Genomic DNA, 23,532 nt, shown 5'->3' with positions numbered 1-23,532 from the left:
GCTTAGTGATGATATATCTTTTGAGCAACTAGCGCCAAATATGTTTTTAAAAAATAAGCACCAAGAGAATATCCTGAGTTTACATTAATATTTTTAGGTTATATCTAGTCAGCATGATGCTGAATAACCTGTTTAACTTGTTTTCGCTATATTAACGTATTAATAAATGCTATCATTGGATCGCTCAGATTACATTTGCACTACAGCTTTAGTATGAATTCTGTCATTTGGGTAAATTGATAGCTAATAATGATCTTAAAGACCCTCTAGGCTACTATGTTTCAGACTTAATTTTGACATGGTTGTCTTATTTTTAATAGCTTTTCAGGTTCATACTTAAGGATTCATAGCTTTCTTCTGAAGAACTGAAAGTCCATTCATGTGAATTATTTATTTTATCATACATCCTTTCTGTGTGGTAAGTGGTGTTTTCCTTATTTTGAAGAGAGGGAAACTGAGACCCAAGTAATTGTTAACATCCAAAGTCATGAGTGATAGAACCAGAACCCAAAGAAGTAGAAATTTGTATTTCTTATAGATCAAGGAATAGCTTCCTTTTGCTCACTGTTACTTTAAATCTTAGAGCATAGTTATGTAATATATCGACCTCTCCTGTCATTCCCTGGGTACTTTTCACTTTCTCTAGGTAGGTTATTCAGGATATTAATTTCCATTTCCTCCTGATTATATCATTAACCTGAGTTTATTTCACATTGAACTTGTGGGAAACAAAAACTCAGTAATCCCAAATCCTTACCATTTATTTTTCCTCCTAACAGTAAGCTTAGAAAGAATGAAGGCATATCTGTTTAGGCTGGTGAATTGTATCACTATGCTAGACTGTGCTTTTCCATCTTATGGTGGAATGGGGAAGAGACCATAAGAGCTAAATAGCTCTTTAAGCTTCTACTGAGTCCAGTCATTATAGCATATCTATTAATTTTTATTTTGAATTTTGTAAGTTCACATACAATTTTCAAATTTAAGGACTTAGGAAACATTTTTCGTGGCAAAATATAAAACTTTGAAAATTATGTGGGCGATGCTACTGGTTTGGGTACTAGATGTTAGCTGTTAATGAGTTTATTCATATCAAAATTATACTATTATTACTTGGTTGCATATTTATACATTTAGAATCTCAAGTATTTTCTGTAAAATTTCTCCTAGAAACGTTTAGACTTTCATTGGAACTTTTGTGTGATTATCCAACAAGTTAATAGCTGTATCTTTTAAATACTTTGTAGATTCTATAGGGAGGAATGTCATCAGTGTGACAGTTTTAGTAGGAAAATGAAATTCTACTGATTTGTGACTCCTTACATTTTGCCACTATAAAAGCTTATATTTTGTTTTACTTTTTGCTGTTTAAAAAAAGAAAATGAAATATATAAAAATGTTTAAATCATTCTACCATCCCATTCTCACCCTGTTAAGAGTTTAGCTTTTCCTTCTAGTATCTTTCTAAAATCCATATATATAAACAAACAATCTCTACATACACCAGCATATAAAAAGTGAGTTGTGCTATTCATCACTTACAATTTATGTTTTTCACTTTTACCTATTGCTGATCATTCTCCTAATGACGGTGAGTTTTTTTAACTATTATTGCTGCAAGAAACCCTTCCATATAGATTCTTGTGTCCTGTAGGAAGATTTGTAAAAATGGAATTACATGGTCAAAAGGTTTTCATAATGCCAAGTTGCATTCCAAAAAGATGGCATAAATTTGCCAATGCCAAATGTCTCTCAAATTTTATTAGTTTCATGAATTTTCAAAAAGTAGTTTATACTTTATAAAAATAATATTTATTTTTGTAAAAGACATGCATTTGATAGTACAATATTAAACTGATAAAAGTACTGCCAAAAAAAATATCAATTGTAGCAGTCCTTTTCCCAATTCAGTTCTCTTGAGACAACTACTTTTAATTCATTTACCTTTCTTATCTAGTATTTACCTCTATTATTCTAAATATTAGGTTTATATTACTCAGTGCATGAATTTTAGATACTCTCTTTTTACTTCCACTGTGTTGGATGAAGAGTTACCATATATGCTCAAAAATAGGTGAGGTTTCCTCACCTGCAGTCATCCCGTCACCTTATACTCAAGGACTTAGTCACCTAACATGAGTTTTCAGTTTTATTTTGAAAAGCAGTGTTCAAAAAGTCACATTACCTGAAACAGTTTTATTTGATCCTTGTTTTCGAAGCATGCAGATGTTAAATAACAGAACCATAATTTTTAAAAAAGAGAAAAGCAGTTAAAATTGAACCCAGATTTAAGATCATTCCTTTGACTCATATTATTAGTGTTCATTTTAGCTGTATGGCCTTGGGCAAATTTCTTAGTCTATCTGAGCCTCTACTTCCTCATCTATAAAATGGGAGTAAATAGTACTTGTAAAGGTTAAATATATCACTACACATTAAGTGCTTAGACTGTGCCTAACACATACTAAGTGTCCTATAAATGTTAACTGTATTAATAATTATGAGACCTTCTACAAATCACCGTAAAAAGTAATCCTATAAGATGTTGTTATGGAATTTACAAATAAACTCCTATAGGGCAAACTATGTTTCTGAACCAAATGAGATAAAAATGAAGAAGACTTACTCTGGAAAACTGTTAGATGATACAAAAAATTACTCTAATGACAGGTGAAGTGTTTCAGAAAGTGACAAATGCAATATTTCTAAAATAATATATTCTAATGTACTACTTAGATATGCATGTGTAGACTTCTAGATCTGGCCTCATCCAATTTTCCCACCCACCTTTCTACAAACCTATAAAACCAACAAAGAGCACACATAAATCAAACCCTACCCATGCCTTCAGTGTTATTAAGAAACAGATTAGCACAACCTTCAGATTACATATAAGTAGAGAAATAAATCAGATTCTAAGAGCTCCTTCTGCTCTTAGTGTGGATGTGAAGAGTGGGAGAGGGAAGGCTTAACAGGTTCACTGAAAGAGTTTAGGGGCATGGAAGATTTAGATGAAGCACAAAATACTACTTCCAAGAGAAAAAGTTCCAACACTAAGTTCCAAAATACTGAATACAGGTTTGAAATTTGATAGTTTTTAGCTCTAACCACAGAGAAGAACTTGAAAATAATCTACCAAAATAGATAGCCTTAAATGATAAGCATTGCTTCATAGGGAAGGGGTGAAAATATGGAGACTTGGAGAAATGGCAGTTAAGAGAAAGAAAAAAGAGGAAAAAAATTAATGATGTTACAGGAAAAGAAAGAAAGTAAACTTAAGATGTATTCATGGACTAGGAACTCTGACCATGAAATGAATCGAAAGAGAAAAGAGTGGACCATCTCCGTACAGAACTGCTCTAAGAAAGAAACTGTGAATCAAAGCATTTCAATTGATGGGGAAGGGGTAAAAGGGGAGCAACACCTTGAATCAGAAATATAAAAGTATAAAGAAAGGGACGAAAACAAGATGAAAAAACAAGTCAGAAATGAAGACTTCAGTTATAATAAAGTTCCCACTGAACAATAGATTCCAATGTGCATATAATAAAATACATTGAAGAAAAACAGGAAAACAATCCAGAAAATGAGATTCATTTTTTTAATTTGACAGTTTAAATGGAAGATGGATCCAAAAAAGCCTAATGTGGCCTGGCCAGTGTGATTTGGTAGTTGGGCATCAACCTATAAATCAGGAGGTCATGGTTCGATTCCCGGTCAGGGCGCATGCCTGGGTTGTGGGCTCGATCCCCAGGGTAGGGGTGCAGGAGGCAACTGATCAATGATTTGCCCTCATCATTGATGTTTTTTTCTCTCTCTCTCTTTCCCTCTCCTTTCCTCTGAAATCAATAAAAATATTTTAAATCTAATGTGTGTAATTATTGTCCCTAAAGAGGAAAAAAAGTATATTTAAAACTATCATCCAAGAAAACTCTGGAAATAAAAGATCTGAATCTGAACATCAAAAGTTCATACGAGAAGATAAACTCAACAGTAGAGCAACATGAAAGAAAATGCTAACCAATGATTTTATATTCAGTCAACTGTCCTTCGAGTGTCAAGACTAGAAAAACAATTTTGAATATGCCAAAAACTCGGGGAATACTGTACTCTCTAGCCCTTCCTGAGGAAATTTAAGGGCTCAATTTCATCAGGAAGAGGTGTTTGGGAAATTTTCTGCAAAAAGACTGACAGTGAATATTTCATGTATTTTGTTTTGTTTTTTTAGCCCAAGAAATTTTGGGTTTCAACAAAGAACCATTTGCCTGAATATTTACATTGATGGGGAAGTGAGCATACACAGACCTCATCTTGTAACACCAGTGTAACATCCCTGATCATCACCTTCTATACATGACTGCAGATAGTGTGAACAGTAGCCAGTTCATTTCTAGTTCCCCACCACTTGTCAACCCTCTTTTTTCTTCCAAGAAGACCGAGTTCTACATTGACCTTCACAATAACTGCATCCCTTCAGAGTGAGATCAACATTTTCTGGAATGTTGACAATTGATTGCTGAGAATGGTCTTTATCCTCACCATAGATGCAGCAAAAAAGGAGTTTTTTTTTATCTTTTTGAACTAAGATTAAAATCAAGAGTAGAGATAAGTAGAAGAACAGTACCTAAATATTACCTGTTCTGACAAAAGAATGGAATAAAAAATTACCTGAGAGAAAGGGGACGGAAAGGAAAAACTAGAATGAGGTTAATGCGTATAGTTTATTAGGAGTGATTCAGAGGATTTCATCTGAAAGAAAAGCTTAGGTAACAAAAAGATGTCTAGTGTACTATAAAAGATACAGGCGTACCTTGTTATTGCACTCTGCTCTGTTGTGCTTCATGGATACTGCATTTTGGGCATTTGTGGCAACCCTACACTGAGCAAGCTTATTAGAACCATTTTTCCACAGCATTTGCTCATTTTGTGCCTCTGTGTCACATTTTGGTAATTCTTGTAACATTTCAAACTTTTTCATTATTTTTTTAAATACATATTTTTATTGAATTCAGAGAGGAAGGGAGAGGGAGAAACACCAATGATGAGAGAGAATCATTGATTGGCTGCCACCTGCACCCCTCCTACTGGGGATTAAGCCCACAACCTGGGCATGTGCCTTAACTGGAATGGGACCTGGGACCCTTCAGTCCGCAGGCCGACGCTCTATCCACTAAGCCAAACAAGCTAGGGCAAACTTTTTCATTATTTATTGTGATCTTTGATCAGTGATCTTTGACATTACTATTGTAATTGCTTTAGGGAGCCAGCAACCACACCTATGCCAGACAGCAAACTTAATTGATAAATATTGTGTGTTCTAATGGGTCATTCCTCATCTTCCTGCCCTGGGCCTCCTTATTCTGAGACACAACAATATTGAAATTAGGCCAATTAATAACCCTACAATGGCCTCTAAGTATTCAAGTGAAAGGAAGAGTTGCACACCTCTCACTCAAATCAAAATCTAGAAATGATTAAGCTTACTGAGAAGGGCATGTCAAAAGCTAGGCCTCTTGCCCAGCTGGCATGGCTCAGTGGTTGAACGTTGACCTATGAACCAGGAGGTTAAGGTTTGATTCCCCGTCAGGGCACATGCCTGAGTTGTGGGATCGATCCCCAGTATGGAGCGTGCTGGAGCCAGCTGACCAATGAGTCTCATCATTGATGTTTCTAACTATCTTTCTCCCTTCCTCTCTGAAATCAATAAAAATATATTTTTGTAAAAAGCTAGGCCTCTTGTGTCATAGAGCCACGTTGTGGATGCAAAGGAAAAAGTCTTGAAATTTAAAAGTGCTATTCCAGTGAACATACAAATGTTATGAAAGTGAAACAGCCTTGTTATGGAGCAAATTTTAGTGTTCTGGATAGAAGATCAAAGCAAGTACAACATTCCTTTAAGCCAAAACCTAATCCAAAACAAGGCCCTAACTCTCTTGCAGTATAGGAAGGCTGAGAGGGATGGGGACACTGCAGAAGTTTGAAGCTAGCAAATGTTGGTTCATGAGGTTTAAGGAAAGAAGCCATCTCCATAACAGAAATGCAAGATGAAACAGCAAAGTGCTGATGTAAAAGCTGCAACAAGCTGTGCAGAAGATCTGGCTGTGACAATGAAGGTGGCTATACTAAACAACAGGTTTTCAGTGTAGATGACAGCCTTATATTGGAAGAAGATGCCATTTAGGACTTCCATAGCTAGAGAAGAGAAGTCAATGCCCAGCTTCAAAGGCAGGCTGACTCTCTTGTTAGGGTCTAATTCAGATGGTGTAAATTGAAGCCAATGCTCATTTACCGTTCTGAAAATCCTAGGGCCTTTAAGAATTATGCTAAACCTATTCTGACTGTGTAAATGGAACAACAAAGCCTGGATGGCAGCACATCTATTTATAACATGGTTTGCTGAGTATTTTAAACCTGTTGAGACCTACTGCTCAGGAAAAAAAATAGTAATGACCTACCCTTTTTGCTCCAAAGTGACATTTTATGCATTAATTTGAGAGAGAAAAATATCAATTTGTTTTTATTTATGCATTCATTGGTTGATTCTTGTATGTTCCCTGACTGGGGATTGAACCCACAACCTTGGCGTATTGAGACGACGCTTTAACCAACTCTGCTACCCGGCCAGGGCTCCCAAGTGGCTTTTCAAAGAATCAGGTGCCTATACTTGTATATAAGGATTTCTGGTGCCGAGAACTAAACAATCAGATGCAACCTTATTATACAACGTGACCAATAAGATGCTACTCTGTTATATCACATGTATATTTATGGTCCAAGACACACTGGGCAATTATTGTTGTGTTAGCTGTTGCCATTTTTAATTTGACAGTCTGAGGAAAAAGAGGTCAATGACTAAATAGGTATTGCATGTTTTAAAAAATCTTGCAGCACACTGGTTGAAAATTGCTGGTCTAGACATTGGCAGTTTTAGAGATGAAAAGCAAATTAAGAACTCATCTGTTGTGTGTATTTTAGCACCAATTTTTTTAAATCAACTGATGTAATCTCTTTTATAGAGAAGTGACACGCCTAGTTTATGGCAAAACTTGAATAACAGGATGAGCTTCTGATTCAGTCAGTGTTCTTACCATCATTATTGTTAATCTTGTTAGCTAACATTGTAGCTAATAAATTTGTGTCTCAGAGAAGTAGAGGACTCCATTTTGACACAAACCTTTAGCTTTTCATTATAAAATAAAATTACCATTTCTCAGGGCTAGGTTTTCATTTTTCAAATCCCATTTGCCAGATTTTGAACTAAGGTCTTTTGGCGGGGGTGAGTATATAAGTGCTGTGTCATGTATTATTAATTTCTTCTACTTTTAAGATTGAACATTATTCACGATCCCAAAGGAAAAGAAGAGACTCATTCGGGATGTTTGACGGTTATGATAGCTGCAGTGAGGACACAAGTAGCAGCTCCAGCTCTGAGGAGAGTGAAGAGGAAGTTGCTCCTTTACCTTCTAATCTCCCAATTATCAAAAACAATGGACAAGTCTACACGTACCCAGATGGCAAATCTGGCATGGGTGAGTATGAATGCCTCAGCCTTCACCTGCTATACAACTTTATGTTTTAAGGGGATGTTTTGATTCCATATCTTCTGTCATTTCCTTCCCTTAGAATTTTTAAAGGGCAATTTGAAGAAACTTATAGTTCTAGAGTAGATCATTGGGTTTGTTCTTGATCTCTTTGTCTACCAACCACCTTCCGATGGAAAGCAAGTAAAACAAAATGAAAAGAGAAGGCAGTTGAGAAACTTAATGGGGACTTAAATTTTAAGATTAGATAATGAAACCTTATGTGATTGAAAGTGTGTAAGATAATAGACTTATAGATTTGAAAGAGACTTTTCCTCTCTGATAGTTTCTTACAAGTTTCCTGTTTTAATACTTTCAGTGGTTTGGTATCTAATTAGTGAATATTCTTTATATTTAACCAAAATTATCCTTGCTCTAACTTTTATCTTTTGATCTTATTGCTTTTTTTTAAAATTTTAATATATTTTATTGATTTTTTTACAGAGAGGAAGGGAGAGGTAGAGGGATAGAGAGTTATAAACATCGATGAGAGTGAAACATTGATTCAGCTGCCTCCTGCACACTCCCTACTGGGGATGTGCCTGCAACCAAGGTACATGCCCATGACCAGAATCGAACCTAGGACCCTTTAGTCCGCAGGCCAACGCTCTATCCACTGAGCCAAACCAGTTAGGGCTGCTTTTTATTTTTTTATATATGTATTTTTATTGATTCCAGCGATAGAGAGAGAAACATCAGTGATGAGAGAGAATCATTGATCGGCTGCCTCCTGCACACCCCTTACTGGGGATCGAGCCCAGAACCCAGGCATATGCCCTGATCAGAATCGATCTGTGACTTCCTAGTTTATGGGTCGACACTCAACCACTGAGCAACATTAAGCCAGGCTTAATGTTGCTTTTTAAAGGTACACAGATAATTCTAATTTTTGTATGGTGACATAGTTCTACGCTAAGTAACCCTAGTTGCCCTAGCCATTTCTCATAGTAGCACAGTGATTTAATTCTTCAGTATACTGCTTACTTGTTTCTGGGGATACTTTAGATTATGCAGTAATAGGGTAACAACTTGTCCAAGTCTGTCCTGGATTTAGGATTGAAATATCCACATCCTGGAAAATACCTCAGGCAAATGGTTGGTCACGCTGTGTGATTAGGGCAGAAGGCAGTTCAGTCTTTTCTCTCCCTTCTTTTCAGGACAGTATGTTTCCATTCATGCCAACAAAATTGCCTTAACATTTTTTAAAACTAATACTGAATTTACAGATAATTAAAAAAATAAACCAATTTAAACCAGTCATGTGCTTTTGTGGTTGATCTTTTTTTTAAACCAAGGTATAAGACTTTGAAGCTCTTCAGTAAGCTTTTACTTACTAAATTCAGCTATCTTGTGCTCTGGCCTAAAGGCTCAGTTGGTTGGAGTGTCGTCCCTTACACCTAAAAGGTTATGGGTTCAATTCCAGGTCAGGCACATGCCTAGGTTGTGTGTTCAATCCCCAGTCAGGGTGCTTAAAGGAGGCAACTGATCGATGTTTCTCCCTCTCCCTCTTCTCTCCTCATCCATCCCTCCCTGTCTTCCCTCTCCCTTTCTGTCTCTCTCCTTCTTTCTCTAAATTCAATTAAAAATAAACTTTAAAAAGGAAAAAAAGAAACACAGTATGACAAACCCTCAAAAAAAATGAAAAATATAACTAAGCAGTTCCACTCCTGGGTATATTCCTGTTTATCTTTTTTGAACTTCAGTTCTTGTGACCCTTCTTCTTTCTGTTCTGCCTTTCACTTTATTGTCCATTAAGCTAATTTACAAAAGATGCACAATAGTGGAGTTTTGTTGCCCTTTATTAGTTAGTAATAGAGCTTATACTTCAAGCTCCGGCCCTATCCATTTGTCTTGTCCCTGAACATGTCTTGAGTGAATCGATCTTTTGCCCTTCGCATTTTTCCAAGAACTGGTTTTTTTAGGTGTCAATCTCGGCAATATTTTAAAGGCTTACACGATATTTTGTATTAATCCTCAGTTGTATTACACTTTTCATCTTTTGTTTATAATCCTTTCAAACACAGCAACTCATAATGTAGATGAAAATGCCTGGCCCCTGTTGAGCACTAAGGAAATGTTTGTGTCTTTTGACCCCTTTTAAAGCCTCTCAGACCTTCGGTGCTCCTAGCCATGGCATCATACCAATCTTTAACTTTTGTCTAGGCTTTTCTACCATTTGTATAGCAACAGATAGAATAAATTTTCTATCCTTGAGAAGGAAAATTTTTAAATTAAAACTTTTAGGCAATTGGAGAAATTATTAAACTGTTAGATTAAAATTGATTTTATTAGGTGATCACGACACCAATCTTTTTATTTTTTTTATTAGCTACCTGTGAAATGTGTGGGATGGTTGGTGTGCGAGATGCTTTTTACTCTAAAACAAAGCGTTTCTGCAGTGTTTCATGTTCAAGAAGTTATTCGTCTAATTCCAAGAAGGCAAGCATTTTGGCCAGACTTCAGGTAACGGTACAGAAACCTTCTTATTCTTTATATCTGTTATTTCTATGGCTTTCATTGTTTATCTGTCATTTGATTGTGATTCACCGCACTCCACTCTGCCCCATTGGTCAGTTATCATTTTACACTCCACATTTTTAGGAAATAGGTCAGCTCCAATGTTTGTCTGTAGAATTGACAACTATTATAAATAGATAAGGCATAGTATCCAGAATAAACTGAATTGTATAAGTGGGTTAAAAAAAACCCTTTTTCTAAATAATTATAAATTTAATAAATACCTTTCTATATGCAGAAATCGAAGCCATTTTACCTCATTTTCTTTTGAGTTAACGTTAAGGTAGAATCTTTCAGCATTTAAGGGGATATGATTTCACTTTGGTTTTATTTTCCCATCATTTTTGCTTTGTACTTTTGATAACAACCCATTTGATACCTTGCCCAAATGTATTTGGTTAATCCAACTAACCTTTTTGAAAAATGTTCATGATATAGAAGGAAAATCATATTTCTCTGTATATCAGTACCTACAAAATAACTGGAGAGTTGACCATTTGTCTTAAGTTTTTACTATTGTAGCATACAAACAACGTTTTAAAGGCATTGCATATCTGATTTTTGTAATATATTTTATTTTTGTGATCACATTTTTCTTATCCTCCTTTAATTTATTACTGTGATCATTACATAGCACTGAAAGGATTATTTACGTCCCCCAAATTAAGGAAATACATCACTTAGATGTATTTCTATATTTCAGAAAGACAGTGCCTAAAGATCCTGAGCATTGGTCTGTACCCAAATGGATGGCAGTTTGTCACACTGTGAATTTGGCCCATGATCATTTTGTCATTGATCTTTTTCGTTAGCACTAAAGGTATAAACCTCAGTCACTTACTCTTTAAACGTTAAATTATCTTTTCTTACCATATAAATAGCAATGCTTGGCAACCTGCATGAGTGAATAACCACTGGTTTTATCTAGTAAAAGAAAGAATCAAGTATCCACCACAGCCTATATTTTAACATCTTATGGGATGTAATTTTTTATTAACATATTAATTTGCATATTGCTATTTTTGTCTATGCCAGCTCTGCTACCCATGTTAGATATCTACATTGTGCCAGAACTCCAGAATACATTTCTCATGTTAAAATTCCTTGTATGTTCCCTCTGCTTTAATAATTTTCTAAACCCTCGATGTTTACTTAAGCAGAATGAGTAGTATGCAATCAAATTAGTTTTTTATGGGGGGGGGGGGGGTAGGTGAAAAGAATCCTATTTACTTAACTCTTCTTGTTTTAGGGTAAGCCTCCAACAAAGAAAGCAAAAGTTCTTCAGAAACAACCTTTAGTTGCTAAACTAGCCGCATATGCTCAGTATCAAGCTACCTTGCAAAATCAAGCAAAGACTAAAGCAGGTAATTTGGGTGAATGTAATAAAGGTGGAATAATTTGATAGATTCATTTAGTTTTAATTAATGACATTCTAATTTGGTTTCTAGTAAACTAAGCTATTTCTATGCCCTATTAGCTCATGACGGTTTTGATTTCAGTAAATTATTCTAGAAGAGGATATTCTAGAAGGTCCCGTACTTGTGACAGCCTCCTTTATATTAATGGTTTTTATCTGGTTTGGTATTTTTTATGTACTGTTTCTCAGTGTTTTGGATGGTAGGGAGCATTGTGAAGATAATTGGCAAAGAAATAGGACATTCAGCAGGGATTGGGTAGAAGCGAGTCTTAAGAGGAAAGGACCATTTCTAATAGAATATTCTCCGGCCGAGAGGTAAATAGGGAGTAAAGTAATGAAAACCCTACTATTAGGTGGTAGATACTGGATAGACTTCGCCCTGAGGTTCACGTAAGAACTGTGTGGGAATGAAAACAAAAGTAGCCATAGCCATGTTAGTTATGAACACCTGCTCAGCTGTTCTTTGCTTCTCATAACTGGAGAGCTCTTAATTCACTTCTGAGGAGTATATGTTGTATATTAAAAATATTTAACTGCTATTTGTTTGCAAATGTGATTGATGCCAAAATTCATGTTCATCTAGAGAAGTTGTTCAATCTTTACAAAAAACCACACCTTTAAAGGTGATAAATTAATTTTATATCATTTCACATCCTCTCTAATAAAATGGTAATATGCAAATTAACCATCACTCTGCAACATAAGCCACGCCCACCAGCCAATCAGGGCGAGTATGCAAATTAACCCCAATCCAAGATGGCTACAGCCACAGAGAGCAAGGTTTCCCAGGTAACAGAGGAAGCCACGCTTTCCATACCTGTTGCAGGCCTAAGCCTCCACTCAAGCTACAAAGTTTCGATTATAGAAGGTAAACAAATTCAAACAAATGGCAGCAGAATGGAGCTTGAGAGAGCAGGCCAGGGTTGCCGGCGGCAACAGGGGAAGCAAAGCTTTCCACACACCCTGGCCGGGCTCACCCGCTTAAGGCAACAAAGTTTCAATTGTAGAAGGTGAATTAACTGCCACAGAAATGGCTGCCGCCCCAGGCTACAAAGTTTCAATTATAGAAGGAAAATAAATTCCAGATACCAGGGCCTCCCCTTGCGTTGCCAGAGGGCGTGACCGGCCTGCAAACCACCACAGGCCCCTCGCTCAGGCCGCCCCACAGGCCCCTCGCTCAGGCCGCCCCACACCCCAAGGGAACCCCCACCCTTATCTGTGACACCCTTCAGGGCAAACCAGCTGGCCCCCACCCGTGCCCCAGGCCTCTATCCTATCTAATAAAAGAGTAATATACAGATTGATCATCACTGCAACACACAATATAGCTGCCCCCATGTGGTCAAAGATTCTGCCCTCTGTGGACACAAGATGGCCACTACAAGATGGCCAGCAGGAGAGGGCAGTTGGGAGGCACCCAAGGGAGGGCAGTTGAGAGGGACCAGGCTTGCAAGGGAGGGCAGTTGGAGGTGATCAATCCTGCAGGAGAGGGCAGTTAGGGGTGACCAGGTTGGCAGAGGAGGGAAGTTGGGGGCAAACAGGCTGGCAGGGGAGCAGTTAAGCATCAACCAGGCTGGCAGCGGAGTGGTTAGGGGGTGATCAGGCTGGCAGGCAGAAGCGGTTAGGGGCAATCAGGAAGGCAGGCAGGCAAGCAGTTGGGAGCCAGCAGTCCTGGATTGTGAGAGGGATGTCCGACTGCCCGTTTAGGCCCGATCCGACCAGGATCGGGCCTAAACGGGCAGTCGGACATCCTTCCAGGAGTCCCAGATTGGAGAGGGTACAGGCTGGGCTGAGGGACAACCCCCCGCCGTGCACGAATTTCGTGCACCGGGCTTCTAGTTTTAAAATAATAGCCTTTTTAGAGATAAAAGATTTGAGAATTGTAATATATCTAAATTTCTTTTTATTTCAACAGTAGTCTCCATGGAAGGTTTCAGCTGGGGTAACTACATCAATAGCAATAGCTTTATAGCAGCTCCAGTTACCTGCTTTAAACATGTGAGTATGGAATTTCTCACCTCAAATTGAAATGCTTATTTATTGCTAAATCTGGAGGTACAATAACACCTAAGCATCTTATCCTTAGATCTTTATTTTATACCTTGTAATGAAAATGTTTTTTTATTATACCTATCAATAGCTAAAAAAATAACTTCTATAAGTTTTATAAGTAAAAGCTTTGTGTAAAGAAATCGCAATCTGAAATTATTTTAAACAAGGAAAAATACTAGTCTCATCCAATTTTATATTAACTTGCTGGTTTTGTATAAAAAAATAGTTATACAGTGGCAAGGTCATGTGGTTCAACAATAGAAATCATCTATCATGTATGTTACCTAAATCTTTGTGATTTGACCTGATAATTCAGAAAAGAAAGGATTTTTCTTCCAGTTTTATATTTGTCTACAAATGTAAAAGCACCAGAGCACAGAAGGAACCATTAGTAATACAGTATTGTGGGCTGAAATATGTGGGATATATATATCATGCATAACCCTTTCCTAGATGTTTTTTTAGCAATTAGATTGTTACAAAGCATCAGAAATAATTCAGAGTTATGTATAAAATGTATCTGATGAAAAAAAAAATGTATCTGATGATAAGTTCTTTCCTTTTGATTCAAGAGCCTGTGATAAATTATCTGCAATTTTTTTTCCTACAATGCTTTTGTAACCTGACTACAAGTTCAATTTATATATAAAGGTTCTATCTGCTACTGACCATTTGTAAAAAAGAGAATTTAGAAAAATAATAAATGAAATTTTGTTTACACTTAACATTTTATTAAGTTAGGACTATACTTTTAAGTAATAGCATGTAATCAAAACTGAGTTTGAGTTCTTGCTGTGGAAATCCAAATAAATTTTCATTCATTCATGGCTAATACAAGATCTTGATCAAGGCCATGCATATTAATTTAGTGGTAGAAATATAAATTTTAAAGCAAGTTCATTCATTTGGTGGTTTTCTTTCTTGAAAGTACAAGTGTTAAGCCCTTAGTCCTGGTGGCATGGTAACTATCTGAACCAACTTAAGTGGAATCTTAGATACTTATCACAGTGGAAAGTAGGTGATTTATTTTACTGTAATGTTGATAGTGGTGTCACATTTGTGAGAGCTATTAAATACATGGCAACAGCAGTTTTAAAGAGAATTACTAAACAAATCTTTAACTGTCCTTTTGGAATAGTTCCTTCTGGTACTAAGAAGCTCAGAATTAGTTTGTTTTCAGTTGTAATAAGTCTTTCATCCCAGATTCCTGGAACACTTGTTTGTTGTCTCCTGAATAGCCTTTATTCTTTACTATCTTTATTTTAATACTGGTTTTTATGTTTCAATATCATAAGCCATGTCTAGCTATTTTATGTAAGTAGTCAAGGATATTTTTTAAATAGCATATCAAAGTCCCAATTTCATGTTTTATTTCACATCCATATCTTTGAATAATAAAACTATATTCAAATTCTTTGCAAGAAAATCTCAATTATAATAATGAAATTGATTTTCTTTTCAACTTTGCTTTATTAAGATTAAAGTATTATCCTATATAATAAAAGGGTAATGTGCAAATTGTCTGTTTGACCGGAGTTCTACCAGGGGTAGAGTTCGACCAGGGGTGGGGCTGGCCCGACAACCTCCTGCATCCCCTCCCCCACCCCACCCCCGACTGGCCCAGGGCGGGCCAGCCGGACCCCACCCATGCATGAATTCATGCACTAGGCCTCTAGTTATATAAAATAGAGCATCTAGCTTTAATCATGTTATCAATAATGAATGCTGTGGCCCTGGCAGGTGTGGCTCAGTTGGTTGGAGCACCTTTCCCCATACACCAGCATGTGGTGGGTTCGATTCCTGTTCAGGGCACATATCCAGGTTGCAGGTTCAATCCCCGGTTGGAGCACTTCGGGAGGCAACCGATAAATGTTTCTCTCTATCTGTCTATCTGTATCTCAGTTTCCCCCTTTACCCTCCCTCTCTCTAAAATCAATTTTTTTTCTTTTTTTCTAAAATCAATTTTAAAATAATAATAATACAGTGGAGACTCCTTTTGTACGCAGAGGCAAGGCATCTGTCACCAAGTGCCTTTCTGCTCCACTCATCTTTTCTTTACTGCCTTCTCCTTATCAAATAGGAAAAAACTTACATTGGTGATTTCTAAATACGTATTAGTATTAATGAGTTTGCTTTGTGGCTTAACCAGCATCTTCATCTGAAACCATTTGGTTTAGGAGATCACACCTCATGCTACACTTGATTCTGTTGTTTAGAAGTGACTCTTCATGGTTCTCCCCCTGAGATAGGTTTCCAGGTCTCCAAGGAGGGTTACTAGCTTTAGCTTTAGAAAACCTACTGTCGGGATCAGCTGGAAACAGGAGATCTGCCTAACACTGGTGCATCAGCAGGGCCTGCTTCCTCCTGACTCTAGATCCACCTTGTCTTCAACTTGAGCACAGGGTGGGAACCTTTCCCTGCTCGGGGATTCTTTATTAAAACATAACCTTTAAAACATCCAGTGTGGCCCTAGCTGGTTTGGCTCAGTGGATAGAATGTCAGTCTATGGACTGAAGGGTCCCAGGTTTGATTCCAGTCAAGGGCACATGCCAGGGTTGATCCCCCGCTAGGGAGCATGCAGGAGGCAGCCGATCAGTGATTCTCTCTCCTCATTGATGTTTCTATCTCTCTCTCCCTCTCTCTTCCTCTTTCTCTAAAAAGAAATCAATAAAAATATACTTTTTTAAAAAAAAACAACAACATCCAATGTGTAACGTGGAAGCAGAGTTCTGATTGAACCAGGAATTTGGGGGCAGGGTGGTGTGATAATTGCAATATTTATGCATAGTGGTTTATACTCGATTACATCAGCATTTGATGTTTTTTATAATTTAGCAATGGAAATCAAGCTCAGTTGTCATTAAATATATCTACTTAGAAATCTGTATGTTATGGTTGCCACATTTCTGATATATCTTTTATTTTTTCTAGGTGGTAGTTTTCAGACTTTTTTTTTTTTTTTTAAGCATCAGCATTCCCCTTTTCCCTAATAAACATAGCTAGGATAAGAAAAGGCTGTTCAGCCAAAACCGATTTGGCTCAGTGGATAGAGCGTCGGCCTGAGGACTGAAGGGTCCCAGGTTCGGTTCCGGTCAAGGGCATGTACCTTGGTTGCGGGCACATTCCCAGTGGAGGGGGGGTGCAGGAGGCAGCTGATCAATGTTTCTCTCTCATCAATGTTTCTAACTCTCTGTCCCTCTCCCTTCCTCTCTGTAAAAAATCAATAAAATATATATTAAAAAAAAAAAAGAAAGAAAAGGCTGTTCTGATTGTCTGAAAGGGAGGGCGGTCAATGGGGGGAAAAGGAAACATGTAAAACTTTAGACAATAAAAAAAATAGGGGGAATAAGGACACGTATGTAATACCTTAATCAATAAAGAAAAAAAATTAATTAAAAAAAAAAGAGGTGGGATGGAATGGAATGGCCAGGGCCTTGGCCCTTGGCTCCCCCTTCCTGTCAGTCCCTGAGGTTGGAAACCACTGAGTTAGACAATAGCACTTTTAATTCTAAGTCATATGGCACAAAACTGTGAGTCATCTTTAAAATCATCTAGTTCAGCCCTGCCCCAGTAACTCAGTTGGTTAGAGCATTGTCGCCATAAAGACTGCAGTCTTTTAAGTTGAAACGCTCTTATTTCCCATGGTTTGCCTTATAAAATCAAGTAAAACATTCCCTAAGTATTATAGCAGGGGGCAAAATTGGTCATTATCAAATGTACATGAACCACACAAAAGCTAAAATCCTCCTCCTCCAGTTATGTGTTTGTAGGTTTCATATTTCTTTTTTTTTGGTCCCTGGACTATATACTCTGGTGTTTTGTCGTTGTGATCACTAAAGCCAGAAATGCTATCATCCTGCTTTTTTCCCCCTTGAAAATAGTTTTACTTTTCTATTTTTTTAAAAGGTCCTTTTTTACATGTGTGCCATAACTTTAAAGCTGAGTTTACTATACTTTCTCATCCTGCCTCCACAAAAGTAGCTGATATATCTTTCATGGTATTTTCTAATCCTTTCTTTGCAGCATGTATCACAATTATATTTTTAAATTTTAATAATAAGAGAAAAGCCCTTTTGTATGTATATGTACACACTAGTTTATAATAAAACTTATCTGTTTCTCAGATATGTGCTTATTAAAATAATATCTTTCAATTAAAAAATATTTTTTCCTAACCTTGATCACACATAGGCACTTACTCATTGAAAGTTGAAAATAAATATGACTTCGCATTCAGGTTAACAATGTTAGAATCTTCATTATGTCATCCTAGATGGAAATAAAACTTAAATTAGTGTCTGGCACTTAGTAGTGCCCCATCTGAGTTAGCTATTGTCTTGCCACAAATGATTCTCTCCAGGAAAGCAGTGAACTGTAATATAATAAAAATCATCAGTTTTAAAGAAAACCTAAGTAATCTAGATTATTTTCTTAAACAATATTGGTTTAATGTGTTTTTTTAGTTATGTACTGTTTTATGTCTTTCAAATTAGTAACCACTGCTTTTCCTTTTTATGTGCACATGGCATTCTTTCATTTGTAATTCTTTTACCCCAAACATCCCATTTTCCTTTTGTACTTGCCTTGCAATTCCCATCTCCCAGCTGCCACCACACCAAAAAATAGATTCTAGTATCAAAGGTGAATGGGAACGATTTTTTTGTTTCTGTTTCTGCTTCCGGTTAATTCTGGCAAGTAGAGTATTTAGGAGTTCTAATTTCTTTCTAGTTAATTTCCTATAATGTTTTCTCCCTTTTTTTAGCCAAAAATTTCATCTTTTTCTACTTGATGCACTTTAGTAATCATATGCCTATTTGTCTTAAGATATTCTAATGATGACTTTTTCTACATTTGCCATATCATCATTGGGGTTGATTTTTTTTTTTATTACCTATATGCAATTTAAAGGCTAACCTCTGCCCACTTAAATTCTGTTAACATTGAAGATTGTGTGTGATTATCAAAAGTTATAGGTTGGACCTGACCAGTGTGGCTCAGTGGTTGGAGTGTCTATCCCCAGACGGAATAGTTGCGGGTTCGATTCCTAGTCAAGGGCACATATCTCAGTTGCAGGTTCCCCAGCCCTGGTAGAAGCGAGTGTAGGAGGCAACCAATTGATGTGTCTCTTCACGTCAGTGTTTTTTTTTCTCTCTCTCTCCCCACTCTCGCTCTCGCTCTCTCTTGCCCTCTCTCACCCTCTCCCTCTCCCCTCTCTTCCTCTCTCCTCCTCTCCCCTCCTTTTCTCTCTCCCTCTCTCTCTAGAGATCAATGGGAAAAATATCCTCAGGTGAGGATTAAAAAAAAATTATAGGTTGGCAGCTCTATGGAAGGAAATCTGTATTTCTGCCATGAATCGTCTTATGTGCAGTGAATCCGCCCTCTGAGCGTCTAAATACTAGCCATCCAGGCTACTGGACTGTCTGGGAATGTTCTTGAAGTGCAGAAAATAAGGCTTCCCGTCGAATGAGTTCCTGCAGACAGTCAGGTGGAGGTTATGCATTTGTGCTGGGGAGCCCTCAGCATTTGGACGTGGCCGTGTCCGCAGGACCTGATGATAGCTTACCTTGCAGGGAAGGAGAGTCGCTCCCAGATAGCCTCACGAGCGGCCTGGAGCAGGAAGTGGTGAAGCAGATCTTCCTGGTTTGGGAGGAGCCTGAGGTGGACCTCTCGCCCTGAGTCTGGAAGGTAAATTTGTTGTTACCTGTAAATTATGGTTCTGCTAGTTCATGCTGTGCCAATCCGGACTTTCAGAGGTATCCCTCCTGCCAGCAAGAGAAGACAGATGACTTGGATGAAGATGGCTGTCAAGCCCTGGGTCATTTAGTCTTCCACACTTAAGAATATTCATTTTAAACAAAAGGGCAGATATATCTATAAAATTGCCTTATTTCAACACATCGAGCACATACTATGCAGTGGCTATAGTGCTCTTTTTTGTTGTTTTTTTCTTTTTTTTTCTTAGAGTAAACCATATGGATTGGTTTAAGAGGGCCTAGCAGAACCACAAACTTACAGGCAAGAACAAATGTCACTTTCTGCTACTTTCTCCTATACCAATCCAGACTGTAGGGACCAGAACACAATGTCCCCTGCTAAAGTCAACATGAACTTCATTTTTTAAGTGAGCATATTGTTACTTTGTTTTCTTTAATAAAATGTGACTAAAAGTTATTTTCTCCAAACAATTGTTAAGGCTTTAAAAAAAAATCAGTATGACATTGTCATATCTAGTGCAAAAAGGAGTCCTGTCTGCCAAATGTACTTAGCAATGTGCCAACATAAACCCCAACTGCTCAGCAATACCATGCCTCTTTCTTGTCAGTGAAAAATAACCCATTCCATAAGATTTGGCAGCCGAACAAAGAGGGATGAATGACTACCCTACCTTGATTCAATACATACATTTAACTACATCTGTCTACTCTAATTGGTCCATCCTCCCAAATTGAATACATTGTCTTTGTGTTAATTTATCTTAGCTTAATCTATGTTACCTATCTTCCTCCCAGCCTCTCCTTTTCTGATCATATCTGCTGGCAATAGGGATGGCCCTACAGTCTAGAGTGATATAGGGGGAGATAGCAGAACCCAAAGAGTCCAGTATTTCCATTTTTAAAAAAGCAGAAAGAGGTAATCATGATGGATGTCTTATTTTTTGCACAGCTCAGGGAGGTAGTTACATGTGTCCTTCCAGAATCACACATAGGTAAGATAGGCCACTGTCTTCAAGTTTGTTTGCTACTTCAAGCAATAGCCATAAATTGATTCTGTGTTTGGTGCCAGTATTAGCTCGGTATTTGACATTTTCTTCCTCTCCTTCAGAAGTTCCATATAAAGTATTGAGAGGATAGGGTTCGAGTACTGTTTTAGGCTAATCCTCCTGTTGGGTTAGCATTTGCCAATGTATGGAAGGCTTTGCATGGAAAACATTGCCCAGTGTTCAAATTGGCTAGAGCCTGTGACTCCTAGATGTCTTTGTGTTTACTCATCTTTGAGCCTTGAAGCTATTTTGTCTTTTCCTGATTTGCTTGTATTATCAGGTCTTTTATACTCTCACCTAATCATGATCAAGGTTCTAAATTATATTTCATGGAGCTGATATCAAAGGCCACAGAGACTGTTGAGTATGATCAGCATTTACATTCCTGAATTCACTCGTTTGATTTAATTTACCATTGCATACGCTCCAGATAATTGTAAATGGCCTCAAGTTATAAGGATTAAAATGTAATAGAAATTGTAATTTAGGAACATATGTGAGATTTTGGAAAATCCCTTCATGATAGTTGTTTGATTGGTTTTCTGAATCCTCATTTTAACCTTTTGGTCTGGAGGCTACTGATTATCGGTTCTAACATTGAAAGTTTTCTCTTTGTTTATAGTAACTCCTGCATGAGAAATTTAGAAATAACAAATTATATAACAAGTTACTATGGTATGCATCTTCAAAAACTCTTCAACTCCCACTTTTAAATAACTGTACCCAGTGCTTTTGCCACATGTCTGTTTAACAGGCTATATTTCTGTTCTATGAATTTAACTAAGTAGAAAATACAGATATTTAAGTTTTGTTTCTCCTTTGTTATTGGAAACCACATTGCTGATGGGAATTATTTTTCTTTCTGCTCTTTAGTGAGATCTTTTAAAATTAGAGATTAAGCTAAAGTGTATTTATTCAGTGCATATTAAAAATAATGAGTTTCTTAAGTCAACTTTATCCTGTGAAGTCCCTCAAGTTGTGCTTCAGTTTTTACAAAAATTGCTGCTCACGTCTTATATTAGGACAGTATTGAATTTTGGTTGACATGGATCTATTCTAACATATGTGAATCCTCTTCATCTTGAGCTTGACCTTGTCACCGGATTTTTACAAATAGAATTCTGTGAAAAGGGGAATAACAATTACATTTTTAAAGAAAAGTGAATGAATTAAATGGCATTTTTAGTTTAATATTTTTATTATTGATAGTATTGCTTAATTTTGAATGGTATGTTTTAGGTTTTATGTTAATAAGATGATAATTTAGTAATTTTTATATGACAGGCACCTATGGGGACCTGCTGGGGTGATATCTCAGAAAATGTGAGAGTAGAAGTTCCCAATACAGACTGCAGCCTACCTACCAAAGTCTTCTGGATTGCTGGAATTGTAAAATTAGCAGGTGAAAAGCACGCATCTTGTTCTAGAAAATGCTGATTATGTTTGTAACTTTTAAGGAAACATACTACTTGTAAATTTTGCAAATGTTGCCAAATAAATAAATATGGTAATAGGGCAGGGGTTGGCAAACTTTATCTGTTAAAAGCCAGACAAGTATTTTCAGATTCTTGGGCAAAACAGTCTGTCACAACTATTCACCTCTACCATTGTAGCATGAAAACAGCTGTAGCAATACACAAATGAATAGGCATGCCTGTGTTTCAGTAAAACTTCATGTATAGCCACTGAAATTTGGGTTTTATGTAAATGTCACCTATTATGAAATACTATTCTTGGTTGTTTTTTCAATCATTAAAAATGTAAAAACCATTCTTAGATGGCAGACTATAAAACATCAGGCCAGCCCTGGCCAGCGTGGCTCAGTTGGTTGAGCATCATCCCATGCACCAAAAGGTTGTGGATTTGATTCCAGGTCAGGGCATGTGCCCAGGTTGTAGACTCGATCCCTTGGTGGGGGGTGTGCAGGAGGCAGCCAACCGATGTTCTCCTCTCACCTTGATGTTTCTCTGTCCCTCTCCCTTCCTCTCTCTAAAAATCATTAAAAATATTTTTTAAAACAACAACAAAAATCAGACCAGATCTGTGAGCCATAATATAGTTTGCCAACCCCTGGGAGAGGAAAATGCTTTGAAAAGTAACACACAGTAAAGCTATTAAAAAAAGTGAAGAGTCACAACCGAAAGTAAACTAGTATTGATAATTTCATGTATCTTGAGTTCTTCCTTTTTCTTCATTTCCACTACCTTTGTGTACCCTGACCCTTATTACCTTATTGCTCATGAAGTAAATGCATTAGGTATTTACTCTGTTAGACACTGTAGGCAGGTGATGTGCAAAGGTGTAAGACTTGTTTTTTTTCTGTGAGCTTACATCTGCCAAACGTTGGAAAAGTTCATGACAGGTGCTCAGTGAGTGGTGATGTCATAGGGCACTGTAGCACTTTAGGGGAGGGAGAGCCACTCAAATAAGAAAAGTTACCCTTAGATTACTGGAAGAGGTGTCTTATCCTGCTCTTTCTAGTCCTATCTCCAGAAATTCTCCCCCAGTCATCAATAGACTTAACTTCCCTAAAAATGATCTTAATTCCATTTTTCCAAATTAAATGTCTTTAATGCACAAATGAATAGGCATTTCTCTATTTTTGTTGCTCTTCTTCAGGACCTTTCTGGCTTCTTTGTCCTTAAAGGGTGAAGATGGTCTGCATTTACAGCCATTTGAGTTGCACCGTATACCAATGACCAAATCTTTTGTTGCTCCCCAATATAAGTGATCTGTTCTAAAGAGATTAATCTTCCTCTGCCCTCATACAGTGTGTTCTCTGTCATCTCTGTGCCTTTGCTTACTCTCACAAGAATGTCCCATGCTTTGCACTTGGCATATAACCAATTCATTTCCTATCTTTTCCTTGAAATGCTTCCCCTGCTTTGTAAGCATTCTCTAAATGCTCCTCTTATCCTCTACACTATAATTTAAAACAGCAATATGTTGTTTCTGTCCTAGGTGTTTAAGTCAGTTGCATTTAATATCCGAGAATTATTTCTGCCTTCCATCTCTGATTTTACATTTCTGTTTTATTTAATTGCCTCATATATCTTATTCTAAGCCACTTTAGTGATGTTTTAGAAGTGAGCCTGGTGTTAATCATGAACTAGAGCTCAGCAACAGTTAGCAAACTCATGAATTATTCTGTGACTTACTGCATTTTAAAACTAAAGATGTAATGCTATAAATTTTTATCATAGATA

The 23,532-nt window shown here is 37.1% G+C and overlaps 1 protein-coding gene across 15 annotated transcripts in view; it reads left to right on the top strand.

The window, feature by feature from the left end:
• MBTD1 (mbt domain containing 1) overlaps positions 1 to 23,532 on the top strand; it is a 47,254-nt gene that overhangs the window by 5,093 nt on the left and 18,629 nt on the right. For 8 of the 15 annotated variants that reach the window (XM_079797668.1, XM_079797660.1, XM_079797656.1 and 5 more), the window contains 6 exons: positions 321 to 418; positions 7,328 to 7,529; positions 9,910 to 10,049; positions 11,347 to 11,461; positions 13,430 to 13,512; positions 21,611 to 21,728. In XM_079797668.1, the coding sequence (XP_079653794.1) occupies positions 7,376 to 7,529; positions 9,910 to 10,049; positions 11,347 to 11,461; positions 13,430 to 13,512; positions 21,611 to 21,728 (610 nt within the window). In that variant the 5' untranslated portion in view covers positions 321 to 418; positions 7,328 to 7,375. Of the gene's footprint in view, positions 1 to 320; positions 419 to 7,327; positions 7,530 to 9,909; positions 10,050 to 10,800; positions 10,918 to 11,346; positions 11,462 to 13,429; positions 13,513 to 21,610; positions 21,729 to 23,532 lie in introns of those variants that run through there. The other 7 variants (XM_079797657.1, XM_079797670.1, XM_079797669.1 and 4 more) reach the window with 3 other exon arrangements.

Source organism: Cnephaeus nilssonii, assembly GCF_951640355.1.
Source record: "Cnephaeus nilssonii genome assembly, chromosome: 19".
Taxonomy (NCBI): domain Eukaryota; kingdom Metazoa; phylum Chordata; class Mammalia; order Chiroptera; family Vespertilionidae; genus Cnephaeus; species Cnephaeus nilssonii.
The sequence above is the reverse complement of the archived record's forward strand: the minus strand, read 5'-3'. Positions and strand labels throughout refer to the sequence as shown.